Source organism: Clupea harengus, chromosome 21 (assembly GCF_900700415.2).
Source record: "Clupea harengus chromosome 21, Ch_v2.0.2, whole genome shotgun sequence".
In the NCBI taxonomy this organism is placed as follows: domain Eukaryota; kingdom Metazoa; phylum Chordata; class Actinopteri; order Clupeiformes; family Clupeidae; genus Clupea; species Clupea harengus.
Window position 1 is genome coordinate 5,038,008 of NC_045172.1, and position 19,344 is coordinate 5,057,351.

Consider the following 19,344-nt stretch of genomic DNA (forward strand, 5'->3'; position numbering starts at 1 on the left):
AAAATAAATATTGAAACGTTTCACACAAATTCAATTCGAAATTTCAATTCGCAGTGAACTGTGATACTACCCTAATGTATTTTTCTGCATCCAAAGAAACATATAGTTTGTATAGTATAGTATTTGTTTCATCACCAAGATAATTACTGTTACACTTTATGGCCCGTTGTCTTCTTACAAGTGTATTTATAGTGGTGCATAGGTATAATGGTGCATGTCCTGTAATTTTACATTAGCAGCATATAGCCCATGGTTAGGTCAAGGGTGTTGCCTAGTTTATGCAAAAGTAGATGTGGTGTATTTCTGTTGTAAGACAGCACCACATACGATCTATAGGCTTAGCTCCTGTTGGATTGTTTGATGTACTGAAAATCAACAGTCTGCGTTCCAGCATTTTATACATTGCAGACAGTATATTATTGCAGACATTTCTGTTTTTGTGAAAAGTATGTAACACAGAACGTAGCCCACCCCACCCCACAAACACACACAACCACGCCCGAAGCATACCCAACAAACCCCCATTCCATTCTGAAGTTTACCACTACTTTGTAGGTGCAATTCCTCATTTCGTCCACAAGAGGTCAGACAAGACAGCCAATTGACTTTCTAATTGTGCTTTATCAGGTGCGCAACCTGGAGCAGGAAAACAAAAGGCTTGAGACCAAACTGAAGATTCTCCTGGAGCAAGAGCGCTACCAGGGCAACGTCGATGAAATCGTGGCCGCGTTGAGCACCAACCTGCGCCGACAGATCCAAAGTCTGGACCTGGACAGACTGAAGCTGGAGGGGGAGTTGGTGCGCAGTCAGGATGAAGTGGAGCAGACCCGTGAAAAGTGAGCCTTGTTTTCATTGCTTGATTGATCGCATTTTCACTGTTGTTTTTATCACTGTTATTGAGTATATCTGTTGGAGTAATTACTTGTATATAAACTGTTAGCACTGTTACCATCATCATTATCATCATAGATGTGGTTTTCTTAGTTCCTTTGAATGCTGATTTGCTGTTCTGACTCTTCCTGTTCCCCCTAAATGGTCCTGTCCTGTCAGTGTCAATGGGCCCATTGACTAGGAGGTTAGATCTGAAGTTTCTCCCTGCCCCAGGTACACACTTTCACCATAAGCCTGTTGCCACAATTACACTTAAGAGGGCACACACAAATTGATCAAAGGGGGAATTCCTACAATCCGCCAACCTCTTTTTCTTAATCTCAGGAGTTTGTAGATTAATCATTGAACTCTGCCCCCAATCCATCTATTTATTTATATGAATTATGTGATTTGTTTATTTTAGAAATATCAGTGCAGCCAGTTAAATGATTAATGCACAATCAGTATTCCTAAAGAGCCCCCCACTGAATTGTCCCCAGTGCCCATCCTGACCACATTACGTAAGGTAGATCGCCCTAGATCCCCATGTAAGAGACGAGCAAGGATGCGGAAAAGATCTGGAATGCACTACGTTATGTCTGTGTGTAACACCTCCGCTTTAACCACTCCTAGCCCCCAGGCCCCAAACACCCCCCCCCCCCCCCAACCCTGCCTTCCAAAAGCAGAAGGGCCTGAGTTGTTGCTGCAGGCCATCAGTAAACCCTGCACCTTCACTAACCATCCATCCAGTGCATGTTTCCATTCGGCTCGTGTCGTCTCTGGAGCTCTGTCTGTTTCTACTCACAGTAAAACGCTGTTTTTTTTAATTTATTTTTTTTTGACCTCTTTGTCGTCGAAGCCCAGTCTCTTTCCTGGTCATGAGTCACGGGCAACATGGTGCTTATAGTGGTGCTCACAATGACCTCTGACAAAAGGCCTTGAATGTGTCTCTGCAGGTTTGAGGAAGAGCTGCAGAAGAAGATGGACACAGAGAATGACTTTGTGATCAACAAGAAGGTGAGTGCTGGGAATGTGGGAGGGTCTTAGGGGCTGTGAGGGCTGTCAGTCAGGACATTCATATAGAATGTGGTGGTGATTTATAATTCAGTGAGTTAAGGTTTGAAAAAGAAAAGAAAAAAATAGGTTTAATTTTGCCTAAGAATTGTGGGATATTTTCAAATGACCTGGACAAAGTTGAATTAAAATGTGCAAAGTTTCATTCCATTCCATTGTCAGGAGTAAATAAGGTTTGTTGTTTGTTTGTTTGGCTGCGATAGGAAGTGGATGAGGGCTACCTACAGAGAGTGGAACTGGAACTGGTGCTCGAGGAGCTGATGAATGAACTAGAGTTCCTGAAACAGGCTTACCAAGAGGTCAGTCTCAGCCAATAAGCACAACAGTTACAGATTTATTGACCGATACCAGACGACTTGTTAGGGCCCCCCAACTCTCCCCTTTCCTGACGGATAGTAAAAAAAAATACATCCTATGTCCTTTTCTAACCAAATTTCCTTCACCTCAATGGAAAACGCCATGTGGTCAAGGCAGGATGTGAAATAAAATTCATAAGCACACAGGGAAAGACCACCACAGGGCTAAGAGAATCCCACTACACACACTTTAGCCTGCGTAATTATGCGACATCGGATGTTATTGATGTTGGTCTTTAAATGTTCCTGCCGCATGGAATTGTGGACAGCATTATCTCCTTTCTTTCACAAAGGATGGTCCAGTGTACCCTATGAGATAAGAAACGAAGCATTGAAGCACCTTTTCTTAGCAGTTCAAGAATTCAACCAGCTCTTATCATGGCTGCCACTTAGATACTTTCGGGTCATTTCACTCCGTTAGGAACCTTCCTAAGCCAAAGAGACTATCTGACTAGAGCCATGGATTCTTTCTCTCCCGCACCACAGGAAATCAGAGAGCTGGAATCAATGATCGTCAAAGAGAAGATCATGCTGAAGGCCAGCAGCGTTCCTGATCTGGACTTGGATGAGATAGTGGCAGCAGTGAAGAAACAGTACGAAGACATGGCGGCCCGCAGTCGAGAGGAGGTGGAGCAGTGGAACCAGAAGAAGGTAGGGTCACATAGGGACAGTGCCTCAAGGCCTTCCACTGTCAGCTGCCAGCTGCCAAGTATGTACTAAGCTATACTAAGGTACAGTGATGTCATTGTAGACTACTTAATTGTTAGTAGGTGTATTCCCTCGCTGCTCTAGGCTTAGATGTTTCTAGACATTTGTTATAATTAGATAACACATTTAATTGAAAAGTGAAGGGACCTGTGAGAATGAAACGATTCAAAGTTATTCTTGATCCTTGTAATCTCACCTCCATAGATGAAGAATTGACCTATCTCTCTCTCTTTCTCTCTCTCTCTCTCTCTTATTAGATGGATGTTATGGCTCTGAAGGCTGGGAAGTTTGAGGATGACCTACGCGATAGCAAGAAGGAGATGTCTGACCTCGTGAGGCAGATCCAGCGGCTGAAACATGAGCTGGAAGCCCAGAAGAAGAAGGTAAGACTCCGCCACTGAACACATACGACCCCGTGAAGTCTGGCCTAAAGCCTTTCATTAACTGCATCCAACAACATCGTAGACTGTAGTCTCAACAGATCATTTCTCTCATGCATGCAATAACCTTTACCAAATATAAATAGGTATCAACACTGTTCCAGTGGAAAACTTTAGTTTTGATTGATTGTTGGAATTTGTAGACCACAATCCACAATCCTTCTGTCATCATTTCACCACCTGTCCATATCTTGATGCACCCTACAATGATCAGGCATTGAGTCTTAGAGAGGTCACTATAGCAGGCTCCAAACAGTGAGATCTACATAAGGACTTCCCCTCAGACCCCTCTCTCTATGTCTCTCTCTCTCCGACAGAAAGAGAACATGGAGCTGGAGATCAGCCAGACTGAGGAGAAGGCCCAGGGCGCTGTAGATGACGCGCGGAACCACATCGACCAGCTGCAGGAGGCGATGCGCAAGGCCAAGCAGGTCATGGCACGCCAGGTGCGCGAGTACCAGGAGCTCATGAACCTCAAGCTGGCACTGGACATCGAGATCGCCACCTACAGGAAGCTCCTGGAAGGAGAGGAGATGAGGTACTGACCAGGCCAGAAACACAGAGCTGCTGACATCATTGACCAGATGGCTAATCATGCTTGTTTCTTAATTGAACTTAACAAGCCACAAAGTGTTAATAAATACAATAAATAAAAAATTAAACAGAACATTTATTGAACTTTAAAAGGCATAAAATATTAGCTACATACCTCTGAGCATTTGGATGCAGGTAAAGATTTAAGGTTTAAAGGCGAGTCTGGCAGTGGAGGTCATGTTGTAGCTGTGCTTTTTTCCCTCAATTGTTCACACTGTCTTTTCTCTCTCTGCAGGATGGATGGACGTGAGCGTGACCAGATGGGTAAGCAATAATGTAGCTAAGCTAACTTCCTTCAGGGATTTAAAGGAGAGACGGATATCAGCATAGTGTAACCCTTTGAATTCTGTTGTCAAAATAAAAAAAAGTATTCTATCGTTTCCTGTTATTCTATCTATGCTGTTCTGCTGATGAAAATTTCATGCCAAAATGTCTACCAAGTGCAGCCCCTGCCATTTCAACATACCCCTGTGTTATTTCGTCTCTTGTTCAGATTTCTAAAAACAAACCCAAACATACCCCAACCCATCCTTGCTCATGTAGACGCCCAGATCCCAGACAGCCTCCCTCTGGAAAAGGGCAACTCACAGCAGTCTCCGCCCGCCTACACGCCCAAACCCAAGAAAGGCCTGCTCATCAAAATCGAAGTGAAGGACGGCATAGTGATATCCGAAAGCTCTCACTTTGCTGACTCATAACCCACCCCTCCTGTGTCGAGGAGAAACCGCATTAGAGGGTTGCTGCGTTTACAGTGTTTGTGTGTGTGGCTCTCCTGAAATTAATTATCATTAATCATTCTCCTCTGTTCATTGAAAATGTCCCATGACCTGTTTTCTTTTAGTCATGCCGCCGACCATATCTGTAAAGATGTCTGTTTGAACTGTCTTTGTGCAATCTGAACAATACATTTTAAACTGATCTAAAACCTGAAGTCTAATGTCACTGCTGGCTTTTGTCTGTTTCATTCATAAATATTCTTGAGATATACAAGTACATTTAGACTACTGTCTTCTATTTAAAAAGCCTTATTTTCTTTGAGTCCTAAGACGCGTTGAATACGTGAATAAATACATCTGTATAAAATGAACCTTTTCATGCAAAATATTGCAGTCTGAATTTGTGTCACTCTTGTGGCCTCTGAAGACCTGTGCATTCTTCCATAACAGTAAGATGAGGGTTGCATGCCAACGATGACAGTTTCAGAGGAAATGTAGTTGCCTTGAAATAGGATCACTTGTTTTTCCCCGACCAAATAGAGTGGCTGATGTGTTTTAACTAGGGCTGTCCGCGTTAATCTATGTGATTAATGCTGCCGCGATTAACGCGATAAAATATTTTAACGCAGTTAACGCAACTCTTTTTTTTTTCTTTTTTTTTAAACTTTAGTTTAGTTTAGTTAGGGCTGTGTAGGCTACGGTTAACTCGCCTTGCTCCTTTATTGATGTCAGGTGAAAACTTATGAGTGAAACAATAACACAAGCAACGGAAAATACTTAGAAGGTATCTTAACGAAGCACAGCGAGTTACTATTAGATTCATTACCCCAAGAATCAGAGCAACAACAGATTACAACACAGATGGCTAATAAGTGCTGACGTCTGCCACCAACTGAGTTATGAATGAATGGTGTGCTAACGGTCACATATTAGAACGTAACGTATCTAAATGAATAATAATTACATTTTACGTTGCAACGAACTAACACAGTTCATAGAATTTAAACATAAGTCACTTAAACATATTTATCAGTGTGAGACAGCTAAATAACTTAGTCATTGTTTTTGAGCGTGCGAGGGAAAGCATAATTTAATAGAGGCTTACTAGACAACAGAAAGAAATACAATACTGTGTGCGTGCAGGGATGGATTACCGAACGGGCTGAACGGGCCCAGGCCTAAGGGCCCCTGAGCTCAGGGGGGCCCTAAACCAGAGCCTCTGCGTGAAGTCGCTGTTATTGACTTTGCTTGCTGTCAATTGTTTTAGACTTTGTATTTGTTAATATCAGAAGTGGCTTAAATGTATCTCTTATTTGTGGTTAGAAGTGTAAAATGTGTTACTGTGTTGGTATGAGTCAAGGATCACACCGGCTGTATGCAACTGTATTTAATCCAGACAACTGGTAACTCAGAGTGATGTAGAGATAGCGAGGGAACATGAACTTGACCACCGAGCATCCTGATTGGCTAATACAAATACAGTACGTTGGCTCATGACAAACAATTGCTTAATCATTTAACCAAATGATCTACACTGTATGTGTGTGTGTGTGTGTGTGTGTGTGTGTGCGGTAGGGCGACAAATGGGTTGGGGGCGCCCTCTAGTGTCGCCCTTAGACCTACTTCCCATTAATCATAGTTAAATAACAAGCTAATTAAAACATGTTTATTAATCATGATCATCCTAGGGCGCCCCTTCAACCACACGTTTACTTGTCAACCTGATTTTTAGATTGAATTGATGGTTATTGTCGCTAATTTCCTAAATGGGGGGAGGTTGCGTTAACTTACGTTACATCACGTTAGTTACGTGAGGGCTCCTGCACACTGCCAGGGTGGGGTGAGCGTGTCAGCTACGTGACATTCGCAAAAATGAAGTGGTCTAAACCATCTGGAGCACAGGGACGAAAACGAAGAAAGGACGAAGAGGAAAAGAAAGCCAAGTATAGAGGTAAGTCTTCTCATCAAAGCCATTAAGGTGTCAAACGAAATAAATGTAGTATTGTGCATCACCTAATATTGGACGTTTCATTCCTGTCACTTAGGCTAGCTACAGCTAGCTAGCGACTGTTACCTTGCTAATTTGCTACGTAGGCTATTACTAGCAAACCTAACTTCACTGATAACCTACATGGATGTAAATGTCAAAAGACCAGTACCTGGATAACGTATGCTAGTTATGAAAAGTACAGTTGCTGTCTACATTCATTATAAATGGCATAAGTTCTGTTTAGTGAATTCACAACTAGCAGGTGCATACACACAGTAACCATTTTGGGGATAGTGGTGGTGTTCACCCTTCTGTACAGTTCTTACTGTGTACTGAAATATATGGGCCATTCTACCGAATTGGTGCAAAGTCAGGTTGGATATATTTTGAAAATTTTTATATTTTATTCCCAAAACTTTGTCCCTATATATATTGTACCATATTTAAAGTACACATATCTAGTAAATGAACCGTCAATTTTTATATTGTATTTTCAGAATGTGTTGGAATGTTTTTCCTCTCCCAAAAATTGTCACTACCGAAACATAGTAATAAACTATAGTAAAAACGTATTATTATTGACCTGTTCAGATTGTGTTTCATTCCCTTCTCTGAAGAGTATTTTTACAAATATTTCTTGAAGGTTTTCACAATGAAATCAATAAAAATAAAAATGTTACCAAATTTCAAAGTTCAATTTATACAATTCATCAAAATCTAAGTGCAATATTTCTTTATAAAATGCAAAATACTGATCATATTGATTCCAGAGTTGATGATTGATGAAATTGAACATACATTAAACCAATCAGTATCATAACATTTTAGTTGATAGTTCAATATACTTTATTTGTTACAAAACATCCAGTATTTCGGTAGTGACTGCACTGTTTCGGTAGTGACAGCACTGTTTCAGTAGTGACCACAGTATTTTGTTTGCAAGGTTGTATCAACCTTATTGCTTAATCTTAACTCATACCATGCTTTAGGTTGGGAATATTAAAAACACAAATGTTTTGTGCTTTTGCTGTCTTTTCCTCCATGATTTTCTGACCTCCTTTTGCTCCCTGTTGGATAAATCACTGATACATTTCAACTTTCCTTCTTCCTTTCGTTTCTTATTTCTTTCTCTTTCTCTTTCCTTCCTTACATTTTCTTGGTGTTTCACTGGGTCATCCCTCACTCTTTGTCGGTATTCTCTCAGCCTCTCTGCTCCACTTTTTCCTTTTGGCATTTTGGTGTCTTATGATTCTTTCTCTCCTGAACAATTTCAGATATAAATCAGCATTATCTACATCTTTACCATTTAGTCCACATAACACATTTATTTCAAAATGATGGGATTGAACTACTTACCATTCCATTTTGTCACTACCGAAACGATCATGTCACTACCGAAACGATCATGTCACTACCGAAACTTTACCATATGATTTGGTAGTGACTGTTTCGGTAGTGACTGTTTCGGTAGTGACAATTCTAGCTAAATTTGAGCATAAATAAATAATTCTAGCAAGCACATGGCTAGCAAACAAATATTTGAAGAGGTGTACACACAAACATAATACTTGGCATAAAACCCCAAAAAGTTTACTTAATTGAAGAAAAAAAGGTTTTCGGTAGTGACAATTCTTAAGGTTACACACTGATTTTCAGACTTTGGAACACATTTATATCAAAAGTATGGTATCTAGCTACTTACCATTCAGCCATGAGGGACAGGGATGCAGTATCACTGCCTGGTTATAAATGCAGGGGTGTGGCTAAAAAACAGGCTCAGCCAATGGACTAAAACTCCTGTGTTTCGGTAGTGACATTGAGTATAGTTTATTATTTTTTTTAAATTAAACCCACAATAAATCTAAATCTTCCAAGTTCTGTTTAAACTTAATCTTAAATATCTTTGAATCTAGATCATTGAAAAAAATCTAAAAAATGTAAAAAGTGTTATTTACAGACATTGAAAGTTAGATGCCAGGGTTGGGGACTGTCACAACCTCTGCTGCACACTCCTCTGTTCCTGTTCCTGCTCTTGCTCCATATGCTACTCCAGTCCGTTCATCCTCTCCTGTGTTTTAGTATTTCCCTCACTTTTTAGTTTTCCCTCCAGGGTTGGTTCTCACCTGTAGCCAATGTGTTAACTGAATTTAGTTCTCACCTGTAGCCAATGTGATAATTGAGTTTAGTTCTCACCTGTAGCCTATGTGTTCATTAAGTTTAGTTCTCACCTGTAACCAATGTATTCACTGAGCTCCTATGTAAGCCTTGGGCTTTTTCCTTTGTCTTTGTGTGTAATTGTTTGTGATCAGCAAGATGTGCTGTTCTCCAGTCCTGTGATCTCTGCCTTGTTTGCCCATTGTGGCACTTTGATTTATCTCAGTAAAACACGCCTTGAGCGTTTGCATCCTGTTTCTTTGTTTCAAGTCTCCAGTTTGTGACAGAATTACACACCAAAAGCATGGATGCAGCCGAGGCAGCAAGATTTCGTGAAGCCATCACCGCTCAGGGTCAGCTACTAAGCCAACAGCGTGACCAACTGAACCAGATGACTACTACCATCCAAGAGTTGTCTGCTCGCCCACCACCTCTGCCTCAGCCTGCGCCTCAGCGAGATGGTTCCCTGGTGAAACCTGAGAGGTTTGATGGAAGCCCAAATGCCTGTAGAGGTTTCATACTTCAGTGCTCTTTGCACATGGTTCAGAATCCACGTAATTTCCAATCTGAAGAATCCAAGGTAGCTTTTATCATTTCTCTTCTCACTGGAAGAGCTTTAGAGTGGGCTACTGCGGTATGGGAACAAGGTGGAGATGACATCAAGGATCTTGCCTCATTCGAAGCACTTTTCAGGGCCGTGTTTGAGCATCCAGCTGAGGGATTGGAGGTCGGGGAGCAGCTACTGAAGCTTTGTCAGGGAGACCGTACAGTAGCTGATTATTCTCTGTCTTTCAGGATCCTTGCAGCCAGAAGTGGTTGGAATGAGCAATCCCTCCTTACCGTCTACCGACGTGGTCTGAGACCTGAGATTCAGTCTGAGCTAGCCTGTCGAGATGACGACTTAACTCTGGACCAGCTAGGGGCATTAGCCATCCGTCTGGACAATCTCCTTCGAACAAGAGGACTTCCAAGACATCGTTCATACGTCAAATGTGAGTCACTTCAGGCCCCGCAAACCTATGAGCCGATGGAAATAGGCCACACACGCCTGACCCCCGAGGAGAGGGAGCACCGGAGGCGTAACGGCCTATGTTTGTACTGTGGAGAGTCTGGTCACCTAATAGCAACCTGTAACCGCCGTCCTCAACACCAGGAGTCACAACGGTCCGCCGGGGTAAGCAGAGATTCCATTAATAGAATACCTGAACTATTGAATATAAGAGTAACTTTAAGATGGGGAGCTGGTCACTACTCTGGTTTTGCCATGATTGATTCTGGTGCTGCGGGTAATTTCATTGCGGAAGATTTTGTACATACTTTCCAAAAACTCAATGTACTCCTCTTTTACGGGTGAATGCAATTGATGGTCGACCACTGGGCTCAGGACGTGTGACTGAGAAGACGCAGGTTTTACAACTCACCATTGATCACATTCACGAGGAAACCCTGAGTTTTTTTTGTTATTAACTCACCTGTCCATCCCATAGTACTAGGTTCGCCATGGCTTCGCCAGCATGATCCTCATATCTCCCGGTCTAACAGCAGGGTGCTTGCCTGGTCCCCAGCCTGTCAGGATCAGTGTCTGCAGGTGCAGTGTGCTTCTACGTCTATTGAAAGTCCAGAGGTAGGTGAAGTCAATATCCCACCTGAATACCAAGATCTATCTGAAGTTTTCAGTAAGGCGAGAGCCACACAGCTGCCACCTCATCGGCCATGGGACTGCTCAATTGACCTCCTGCCAGGGGCACCGCTACCACGTTCCCGGATCTATCCCCTATCCAACAAGGAGACCGCCTCCATGCAGGAGTATGTGGATGAAGCTCTGAGGCAGGGTTTCATTCGTCCATCCACATCCCCGGTGTCAGCAGGATTCTTCTTTGTTGAAAAGAAAGATGGTGGTTTGCACCCTTGTATAGATTACAGGGCTGTTAATAACATAACCATAAAGTACCGTTACCCACTTCCATTAGTCCCTTCAGCACTGGAACAACTTCGTGGGGCCTGATACTTCACCAAGCTGGACTTGCGAAGCGCATACAACTTGGTGAGGATACGGGAAGGAGATGAATGGAAGACGGCATTCTCCACTACCACTGGTCACTATGAATACCTTGTTTTACCGTATGGCTTAGCCAATGCTCCTTCTGTGTTCCAGTCGTTTGTGAATGAGGTTCTCAGAGACATGCTCCACAGGTTTGTTGTTGTATATATTGATGACATTCTTATATACTCAGACAATGTTCAGGATCATGTAAAACATGTGAAGGCTGTACTTAACAGACTGCTGGAGCATGACCTCTTTGTCAAGGCTGAGAAATGTCTCTTCCATCAGTCTTCCATCTCATTCCTAGGCTATGTAGGTGAAATTGGTACCAGCCTCACATGGGAGTACCAGACTATGTAGGTAACTTACCCTGTGAGCAGGAGCCGGGTGAATGTGGGTGCAATTGTGTAAAAAGATTTAGCACAGTTAATTCTGACAGCTTGACAACGTTGCATTGAATACGTGGTATTCAAATGCTGGACAGAAATTCACAATTCCTACAGAGTAGGTTTAACCTGAATGGCTAGCAGCAATAGCAAGTTCCAAGGTTTCCAAGATCTGGAAAAAGTGATGGTTCACTAATTAAATATCAAATAGCTTGTGAGCTCAATTTGATATATAAAGCTTTGCACTTATTTGTAAGTAAAGCTAGTGCCTAGTCCTATGACAGACTAGTGGCAGTGAGTGTTATGACTATTTGCCTAGTCTAACACTAGAATATAAAATTCTGAATTTGGCCTGAAATTAAGCTGACATTAATATTGCACAAATATGAATGATTGCCAACAGTACTAGCCTCACAGGGGGCACCAAATTATGTAGGTGAAATTGGTACCAGCCTCACATGGGAGTACCAGACTATGTAGGTAACTTACCCTGTGAGCAGGAGCCGGGTGAATGTGGGTGCAATTGTGTGTAAATTGTGATACCGTCTTTGCGAGGGCCACCAAGACACACTGGTGCTGTCCTTGCAACAGCAACAATATGTTGGTAGTCTCACCCGATTGGACAGGCATCAACCATTCAACACAAAGGCAGATCAATTAAGTTGAACACCTAGGGGGCGCCACACAAAGTGTAGTGTCCTCCACGTGGTCAAAATAATGATAATCCACAAATCAGTCTCGTTAAATATATCAGTCTCATAAAATATATTATACTATCAATTTGGAACTCCGATTAATAACTACAACCAAAGTTACCTTACTAATAGTATAGTTGAAGGTCATTAGAATTCTGAATAGAAGAGGTTGGCAACGTCCATTCTTGTGTAACATTAAATAAACTAGCGTATATAAATCAAAGTATTTATTTACACAATGATAAGAAAATAACACACAATATGTAATCTAGCTAAATGTAACTAACCAATGAATTGAAGGAATAGGTGTACGTGTAATCGAGAGGGAGTGTGTGTGTGAGCTTGTGAGCTCGGGGTTGCGCTGTTAGGAGCGCGCCAGAAAGAATGTGTGTGTGTGTGTGTTCCTTTGTCTGATCACCGTAGTTCCGCGTGCATGTGTGTGCACGCACGCGAACATACATGTGATGTGAACAAGGACGAGCCTATATGCAGCGCGAAGTTCGAGTATTCTCTTCGCGTGTGAGGCTATGTGAAGGCCAATGTATGTGTAATCGTGCGCGATTAAGATGCCATGTTAGGAAAGAGGGAAATGGTTAGTGATGCATGCAAGACCCGATGTGTCTGAGAAGCAATCCTAACGATAACCCAGATGGTGTGGCGAAGCCAACTACCAACTAACAATGAAAATATATAAACATTTACGTTCAGTAAACAAAACATATGAAACACATGAACAATGGCATGTAAACAGTCTTATGCTTAGCCAGGTTGTGAACAGCTAGGATAGCTAAATGCCCAGTTAATGTCAGTTACCAGTCCTTTGGGAAAAGTGTTGGGCTGGTCCGACGTGGATAAGGCAGAGAAGAGATGATGCCGTCCGTAAATGGAGAAAGTTGTCCTTGCTGTGATGTCTGTGTCCCTGCAGTTTAGATTGGAGGATTTGATCGCTCAGAACGTTGCAGTCTGCCTTTTGTTCCCGTTGTGTGGAGTTAGCTAGCAGGTCTATCGTTAGCTGCTTTCGCTAAACTTACTGCGTCTCACTTATCAGTTCGGTGACTGAGATCTTAGGCATATGTCGGCCGTAAGAAGTGAGAACAAAGAGAGTAGTTCTTCACCGTGTGCAGGAGATGCCTGAGGTGAGAGGAGGTCAAAGAGGCTTGCTCCTCGGTCGAGGCCGGGAGGGAGAGCTGAAGAGGTCCTGGCCAGGTGGGCGCCGACAGAGAGAGAGAGTCACATCTGGGGAGATGCGGCTATTATCCACGCTCAGGTGGGCGTGGTTAAGAAAAGCATCAGGTTACATTTTTATGACAGGTAAAACCTGACGTAGTTTCCGGGGGAACCCATAGACAAGTTACTGATTAAAGTCAACCACAATGGACGAATTCCAGTGTACCTACAGCTACGTGTTGAATTCACAGGGAGTGCAGATGGATGAGGAAAAGGTGCGAGCTGTTCTGAACTGGCCGAGGCCCAAGACTACAAAGGAACTTCAGAGATTTCTTGGCTTTTCTAATTTTTACCGCAGGTTTATTAGGAATTTCAGTTCTGTAGTGGCTCCTCTGACTTCTCTCCTGAAAGGATCTCCTCGTCTTTTTTCCTGGTCACCTGAAGCAGAGGAGGCATTCAGGACTCTCAAAACAAGGTTCACATCGTCCCCTCTACTGAAGCATCCTCTGACCCTGCGCTTCCTTTCGTTGTAGAGGTGGATGCCTCAGAGGTGGGGATAGGAGGCATCCTGTCTCAACGTCAAGGTAATCCTGCTAAACTTTTCCCATGTGCTTACTTCTCCAGGAAGCTGTCCCAGGCTGAGAGAAATTACGATGTGGGTAATAGGGAACTGCTGGCCATCAAGCTTGCCCTGGAAGAGTGGCGTCACTGGCTGGAGGGGGCGCAACAGCCTTTTGTGATATTTACAGATCACAAGAATTTGGAATATATCCGCACAGCCAAACGGCTCAACCCCCGACAAGCCAGGTGGGCCCTATTCCTCACTCGTTTCCAATTCACCATCTCATATCGTCCTGGTTCAAAAAACATCAAAGCCGACTCACTCTCTCGCATGTTTGAAGCAATACCACGTCCTGACACCCCAGAACCCATTGTCCCATCCACCTGTATTGTAGCTCCCATTCGGTGGGATCTGGAGAGAGAGATCCTGGAGGCTTCAGCTCAGGACCCTCAACCACCTGAATGCCCTCCGAACAGGGTCTACGTGCCTAATTCTTTGCGCAGTCGTCTCATTACCTGGGCGCACACATCTCTTGGCACGGGTCACCCTGGCACCACTCGCACACAACAGCTGCTATCCTCTCAGTATTGGTGGCCTACCCTAAACAAGGATGTCCAGTCTCATGTTCAGTCTTGTAGTGTTTGTGCTCAATCAAAGGTTCCCCGACACCTACCTGCAGGCACCCTGGAGCCACTGCCTCTACCTCAACGCCCGTGGACCCATCTATCCATAGATTTTGTCACCGACCTGCCTCCATCTGAAGGTAATACCACAATTTTTGTTATAGGGGACAGATTTTCAAAGGGTTGCTGTCTTGTTCCTCTGCCGGGTATCCCCACAGCTCTCCAGACTGCCGAGGCCATATTCCACAATGTCTTCCGACGTTTTGGCCTCCCTGAAGACATCGTCTCTGACCGGGGCACTCAGTTCACCTCACAGGTGTGGCGGTCCTTCATGGAAAGGTTGGGGGTCACGGTGAGTCTGACCTCAGGTCATCACCCGCAGTCTAATGGTCAGGTGGAGAGGTTAAACCAGGAACTCGGGCGGTACCTCCGAAGCTACTGTGGGGACCGGCAGGGTGATTGGTGTAGATTTCTCCCTTGGGCAGAATACGCTCAAAACTCACTCAAGCACTCCTCTTCCGGTTTGACACCATTTCAATGCTTTTTGGGTTTTCAACCACCACTTTTCCCTTGGAATCCAAGCAGTACTGAGGTTCCAGCAGTGGAGGAGTGGTATTCTCGTAGCAATGATGTCTGGTCTTCAGCTAATGTTCATCTCCAGAGGGCCATCAAGAGGCATAAGGAGGCAGCGGACCGCCATCGCCGAGAGGCTCCAACCTACCATCCAGGCCAGAGATTGTGGTTATCCACAAAGGACATCAATCTCCGCCAGCCATGCAGAAAACTCGGGCCGCGCTTCATAGGACCATTCAAGATCCTAAAACAAATCAACAGGGTAACATATCGCCTGCAATTACCATCACAGTTCAAAGTCTCACCCTCATTTCATGTCTCCCTCATTAGGCCGGTGGTTCCAGGTCCACTGCAGGAGGCAGAGCCCCTGGACACTCCACCTCCAGTCCTTAATGTTGACGGAGAACCTGCATATGCTGTGAGAGCACTGCTGAACTCGAGACGGAGAGCTGGCCGACTCCAATACCTCGTCGATTGGGAAGGGTATGGCCCAGAGGAGCGATCTTGGGTGGCGTCTAATGACATCCTGGACCCCATGCTCAAAGCAGAATTCCACCGGAGATGCCCTGACCGTCCTGCTCCACGCACCCGAGGTCATCCCCCTGGTCAGCATTCTAGAGCATCTGGAGATGCTCGTCAGAGGGGGGATTCTGTCACAACCTCTGCTGCACACTCCTCTGTTCCTGTTCCTGCTCTTGCTCCATATGCTACTCCAGTCCGTTCATCCTCTCCTGTGTATTTTTATTTTAGTATTTCCCTCACTTCTTAGTTTTCCCTCCAGGGTTGGTTCTCACCTGTAGCCAATGTGTTAATTGAATTTAGTTCTCACCTGTAGCCAATGTGATAATTGAGTTTAGTTCTCACCTGTAGCCTATGTGTTCATTAAGTTTAGTTCTCACCTGTAGCCAATGTATTCACTGAGCTCCTATGTAAGCCTTGGGCTTTTTCCTTTGTCTTTGTGTGTGATTGTTTGTGATCAGCAAGATGTGCTGTTCTCCAGTCCTGTGATCTCTGCCTTGTTTGCCCATCGTGGCACTTTGATTTATCTCAGTAAAACACGCCTTGAGCGTTTGCATCCTATTTCTTTGTTTCAAGTCTCTAGTTTGTGACAGGGACAGCTACTTCCCAATAGAAAGTACCTTATAAATGATTTTGTATATATTTAGCTTATCCCTATCTCATTTAATGTCTTGGGTTTAAATAGACCATAACATATTCTTAGTAAATATCTATGTCTGAATACTTAATTGTTTTGTAAATAGTTTTTCTTGTAGTGGGACCACACTTTGCACCAATTCGGTAGAATGGCCCATATATGTGTGTGTTGTTGTTTTTATTTTTAATTTTTGTTTTAAATTGGCCAGATGCACTCAGGCAATTTTTGCAGAGGCCGGCACCTGCTGGAGAAAGGACGCCGATTCACCTCCCTCTGAACTTTAAGTAGCACACAACTAGTACTATTGTTGCTGTTTTTGTTATTGTTATTATTATTAGCAATTATTACTTTCATAATCACATCACATTAATACTAACTAATGGTAATCAGTAGCCTAGTATTATTTAGCCTTGTAGCAGTGGTGGCAGTAATTGTAATTTATCTACTACAAGTTACATGGTCAGATAAAATGTATTTAATGCAACTATGTGGTAGGATGATATAAATGACTAAATGCAATTGTGTAACGAACAGCATGGATTAACTCTGTGTTTAAATACAGCTGCAGGAGAAGGGACATCCAGTAGTACTCAAGGGGCCAGTAACACACAGGCCAGGAACACACAGCCTGCATCAGGTGAGTCTATTTAATAGTATTTATTCAAGCCACATCCATACTTTAAAGTTCAATAGAAACATGTTAGCATGTAATAAATACAATAGCTTGTTTTCAGAAAGAAGTTCAACCACATTCATGATCATTTAACTTATTATATTAAACACTGCTTGTCTGGCTATACAATATGCTTGAATACAGGTGAAGGTGAAGGGACATCCAGGACCACATCAAGCACTCAGGGCACCAGTGAAACTACACTGCCGCCTGCAGACACCTCACCTTCCGCAATTCCTGATATCCAGGGAGAACCTATAGATACTGCTGACTGGCCAGCCCTCTGTGATCCGTTAAGGACAGAGTTAGTTTGCAGAGGACCATACCAGACCAGTCCAGACTTAACATTTCCAAAAAGAGATGATGGGAGAAGCTGCCACCACAACCACTTCTACAGGAAATTAGTAAATGGGGAGAAAATCAAGAGAAGCTGGCTTGTATATTCAAGGAAAAACAATACTCTGTATTGCTTCTGCTGCAAGCTCTTTTCACAGAAAAATGACCACCTCATTAGTAGTGGCCCAAATGACTGGAAGAATTGTAGTGAGGTATTTGAGATATTTTGTAGTGGTACGTACAGTATCCATAAAAGCACTTTTGTTTGTCGAGGGTATAATTACGGTATAGAGGGTCATAATTTGCTTAAATGTCCTTACAGGTGCTTAAGAGTGGTTTGCACAGTGTATGGTTTTGTACAGTTTATGGAGTTAATTTAATCCTCACTTTGAGTGTGTAATAAATTATTTAAAATAATACAAAAGAAAATGTTCTGAACTCAATCTCGCCTAGGGCAACCAAAGGGCTAGAGCCGGCCCTGACTCCAAGCAATATACATTTGCTGACCTAAATAAGAAGCTATTTCTTATTAGTTGAGGTTATTTCAATAATTGACCATTTTAAGCTTGGCCTACCATTTTATGGGAGCGATGAGGGACAGGTGGGGCTTGAAAAGCCCCCCTTGTTCAAAGTAGGGAATGACAGAAAAAGTTTGAGAACCACTGCGGTAGTTGAAGATGGAGAGAGCTGAGGGATTGTTGGGCGGAAAGTCTCTGTTTAAGAGCCAAAATGACGGAACAATCGACAAAACTAAAGTTGTATGTAGCATTTGTCAAGCTGAATTTAGCTATCACAGAAGCAGCTCGTCTTTAAGTTATCACCTTAATGCAAAGCACCCGACAGAAAGCAGTCCCAGGTTAGATGATCGCCAACCCACACTCCACGACTTCTCTAGGAAAATAACTAGACCAGTCTGTGAAAAGGTTACTATTTGGGTTGCCGTGGACTGTCGGCCCATCTACATAGTTGAGGACAGTGGGCTGATTGAGGTGATTCGAATTGCTTCAGGGGAAAATTCTTACGATTTACCGTCGAGGGGCACCATTGTGTTTTAAAAAAAAATACAATTAAACAACATTGTCTAAAATACATGCTGTCTGAAGTGATTACTCGTTAATTTATAAGATTAAGTAAGTTATAAGAAAAACAAACTTTTAATCGCGATTAATCATTTAAAATGTGCGATTAATTAGTAAAAAAAAAATGTAATCGATTGACAGACCTCTGTCTGTCAAACCTCTGGAATGTATGATTATCCCTAAACATTTGCAGCTATTCTATAACACAAACACCTGTGCGAGTTAACACATTTGACATAATACTAGCATTCCAGTAAAACTTATAAGCTTTTAAAACTCTCTTCACAGTGCCCATTTACAGTCATTATAATTGTGTGTGGTAAACTCTCTTCACTGAAACTATAGAATAGGAATCCTTAATAATTACTTGTCTGGTTTTCCCATTAGAACTTCCAAAGAAACACATTGGCCCAGGATGATAAAGGGGCGAATAGGAAAGAGTTTTTGATATCTTTATTTACAAAATGTCCTTGTGGGGTGTGTGTGTGTGTGTACTCTCTGATTTGTCTTTAGAGAAACATTTTTTTGCCAGTTCAGCACTAGTCTTGAAATTATTATTATTATTATTAATATTATTGTTGTAATTGTTGTTATTGATTCATTTAATTAATTATTCAACATGCATTAATGTGTCATGTATCCAATCCATAAAGATGAAATCATTAAAACAATAAAAGAGACAAGTCAAATCGTTGCCAGTCAAATCGTATGCTTTTATTTGTTAACATCTCTGATTTCTGCACAGAAAACTAAACCTTTTTTCCCCCAAAACTTATTTCTACATGTTTCAATATTACTTTCCCATAGGAAGTTTAGCCACTGAGCAGGGCTTGAGCACCAAGGGGAAGGTGAGTCTCGTGGACTCCTCCTCTCATGCTGGCCACTCAGCTGTCCTGCTTCATGCTGGTTACTTCTTGGCTGGAGTGTCGGGCCCGGCTTTCTCCTCAGGAACTTTGTCCGCTGCTTTTGCCTTAGTCTTCTTAGCTGACTCTTTCTTTGGGGGCTCTGAAGATTTAAAGTCATCCCAGACAGAAATATAAATAAAGCCATCAAAGTCATTCCAAACAAATAGATAAAAAACCTGGGTAACAAGTTATTACCACATTTTTAATTAGATTTGAAAATAATCTAATACTGTCTGAATAATG

The 19,344-nt window shown here is 42.7% G+C and overlaps 2 protein-coding genes across 2 annotated transcripts in view; one reads left to right on the forward strand and one right to left on the reverse strand.

Annotated features, from left to right (window-relative positions):
* The first annotated feature begins 1,688 nt into the window (after positions 1-1,688).
* Positions 1,689-5,035, forward strand: LOC105894528 (intermediate filament protein ON3-like). The gene is made up of 7 exons (XM_031558760.2): positions 1,689-1,887; positions 2,148-2,243; positions 2,787-2,951; positions 3,266-3,391; positions 3,766-3,986; positions 4,278-4,306; positions 4,536-5,035. The coding sequence occupies exons 1-7, from the start codon at positions 1,813-1,815 to the stop codon at positions 4,541-4,543; spliced, it is 720 nt and encodes a 239-aa protein (XP_031414620.2). The 5' UTR covers positions 1,689-1,812; the 3' UTR covers positions 4,544-5,035.
* Positions 5,036-18,888: 13,853 nt separating this feature from the next.
* Positions 18,889-19,344, reverse strand: part of LOC116218200 (keratin, type I cytoskeletal 18-like) — a 5,391-nt gene continuing 4,935 nt past the window's right edge. The window contains exon 8 of the mRNA XM_031558757.2: positions 18,889-19,201. Coding sequence (XP_031414617.2) covers positions 19,104-19,201 — 98 coding nt within the window. The 3' untranslated portion in view covers positions 18,889-19,103. The remainder of the gene's footprint in view (positions 19,202-19,344) is intronic.

Excerpts from the sequence above, each read along its gene's own strand:
- LOC105894528 (XM_031558760.2), top strand. The coding sequence starts at position 1,813 with ATGTGTCTCTGCAGGTTTGAGGAAGAGCTGCAGAAGAAGATGGACACA. Across the intron at positions 2,244-2,786 it reads TGAAACAGGCTTACCAAGAG|GAAATCAGAGAGCTGGAATC; the intron begins GTCAGTCTCAGC and ends CCCGCACCACAG. Across the intron at positions 3,392-3,765 it reads TGGAAGCCCAGAAGAAGAAG|AAAGAGAACATGGAGCTGGA; the intron begins GTAAGACTCCGC and ends TCTCTCCGACAG.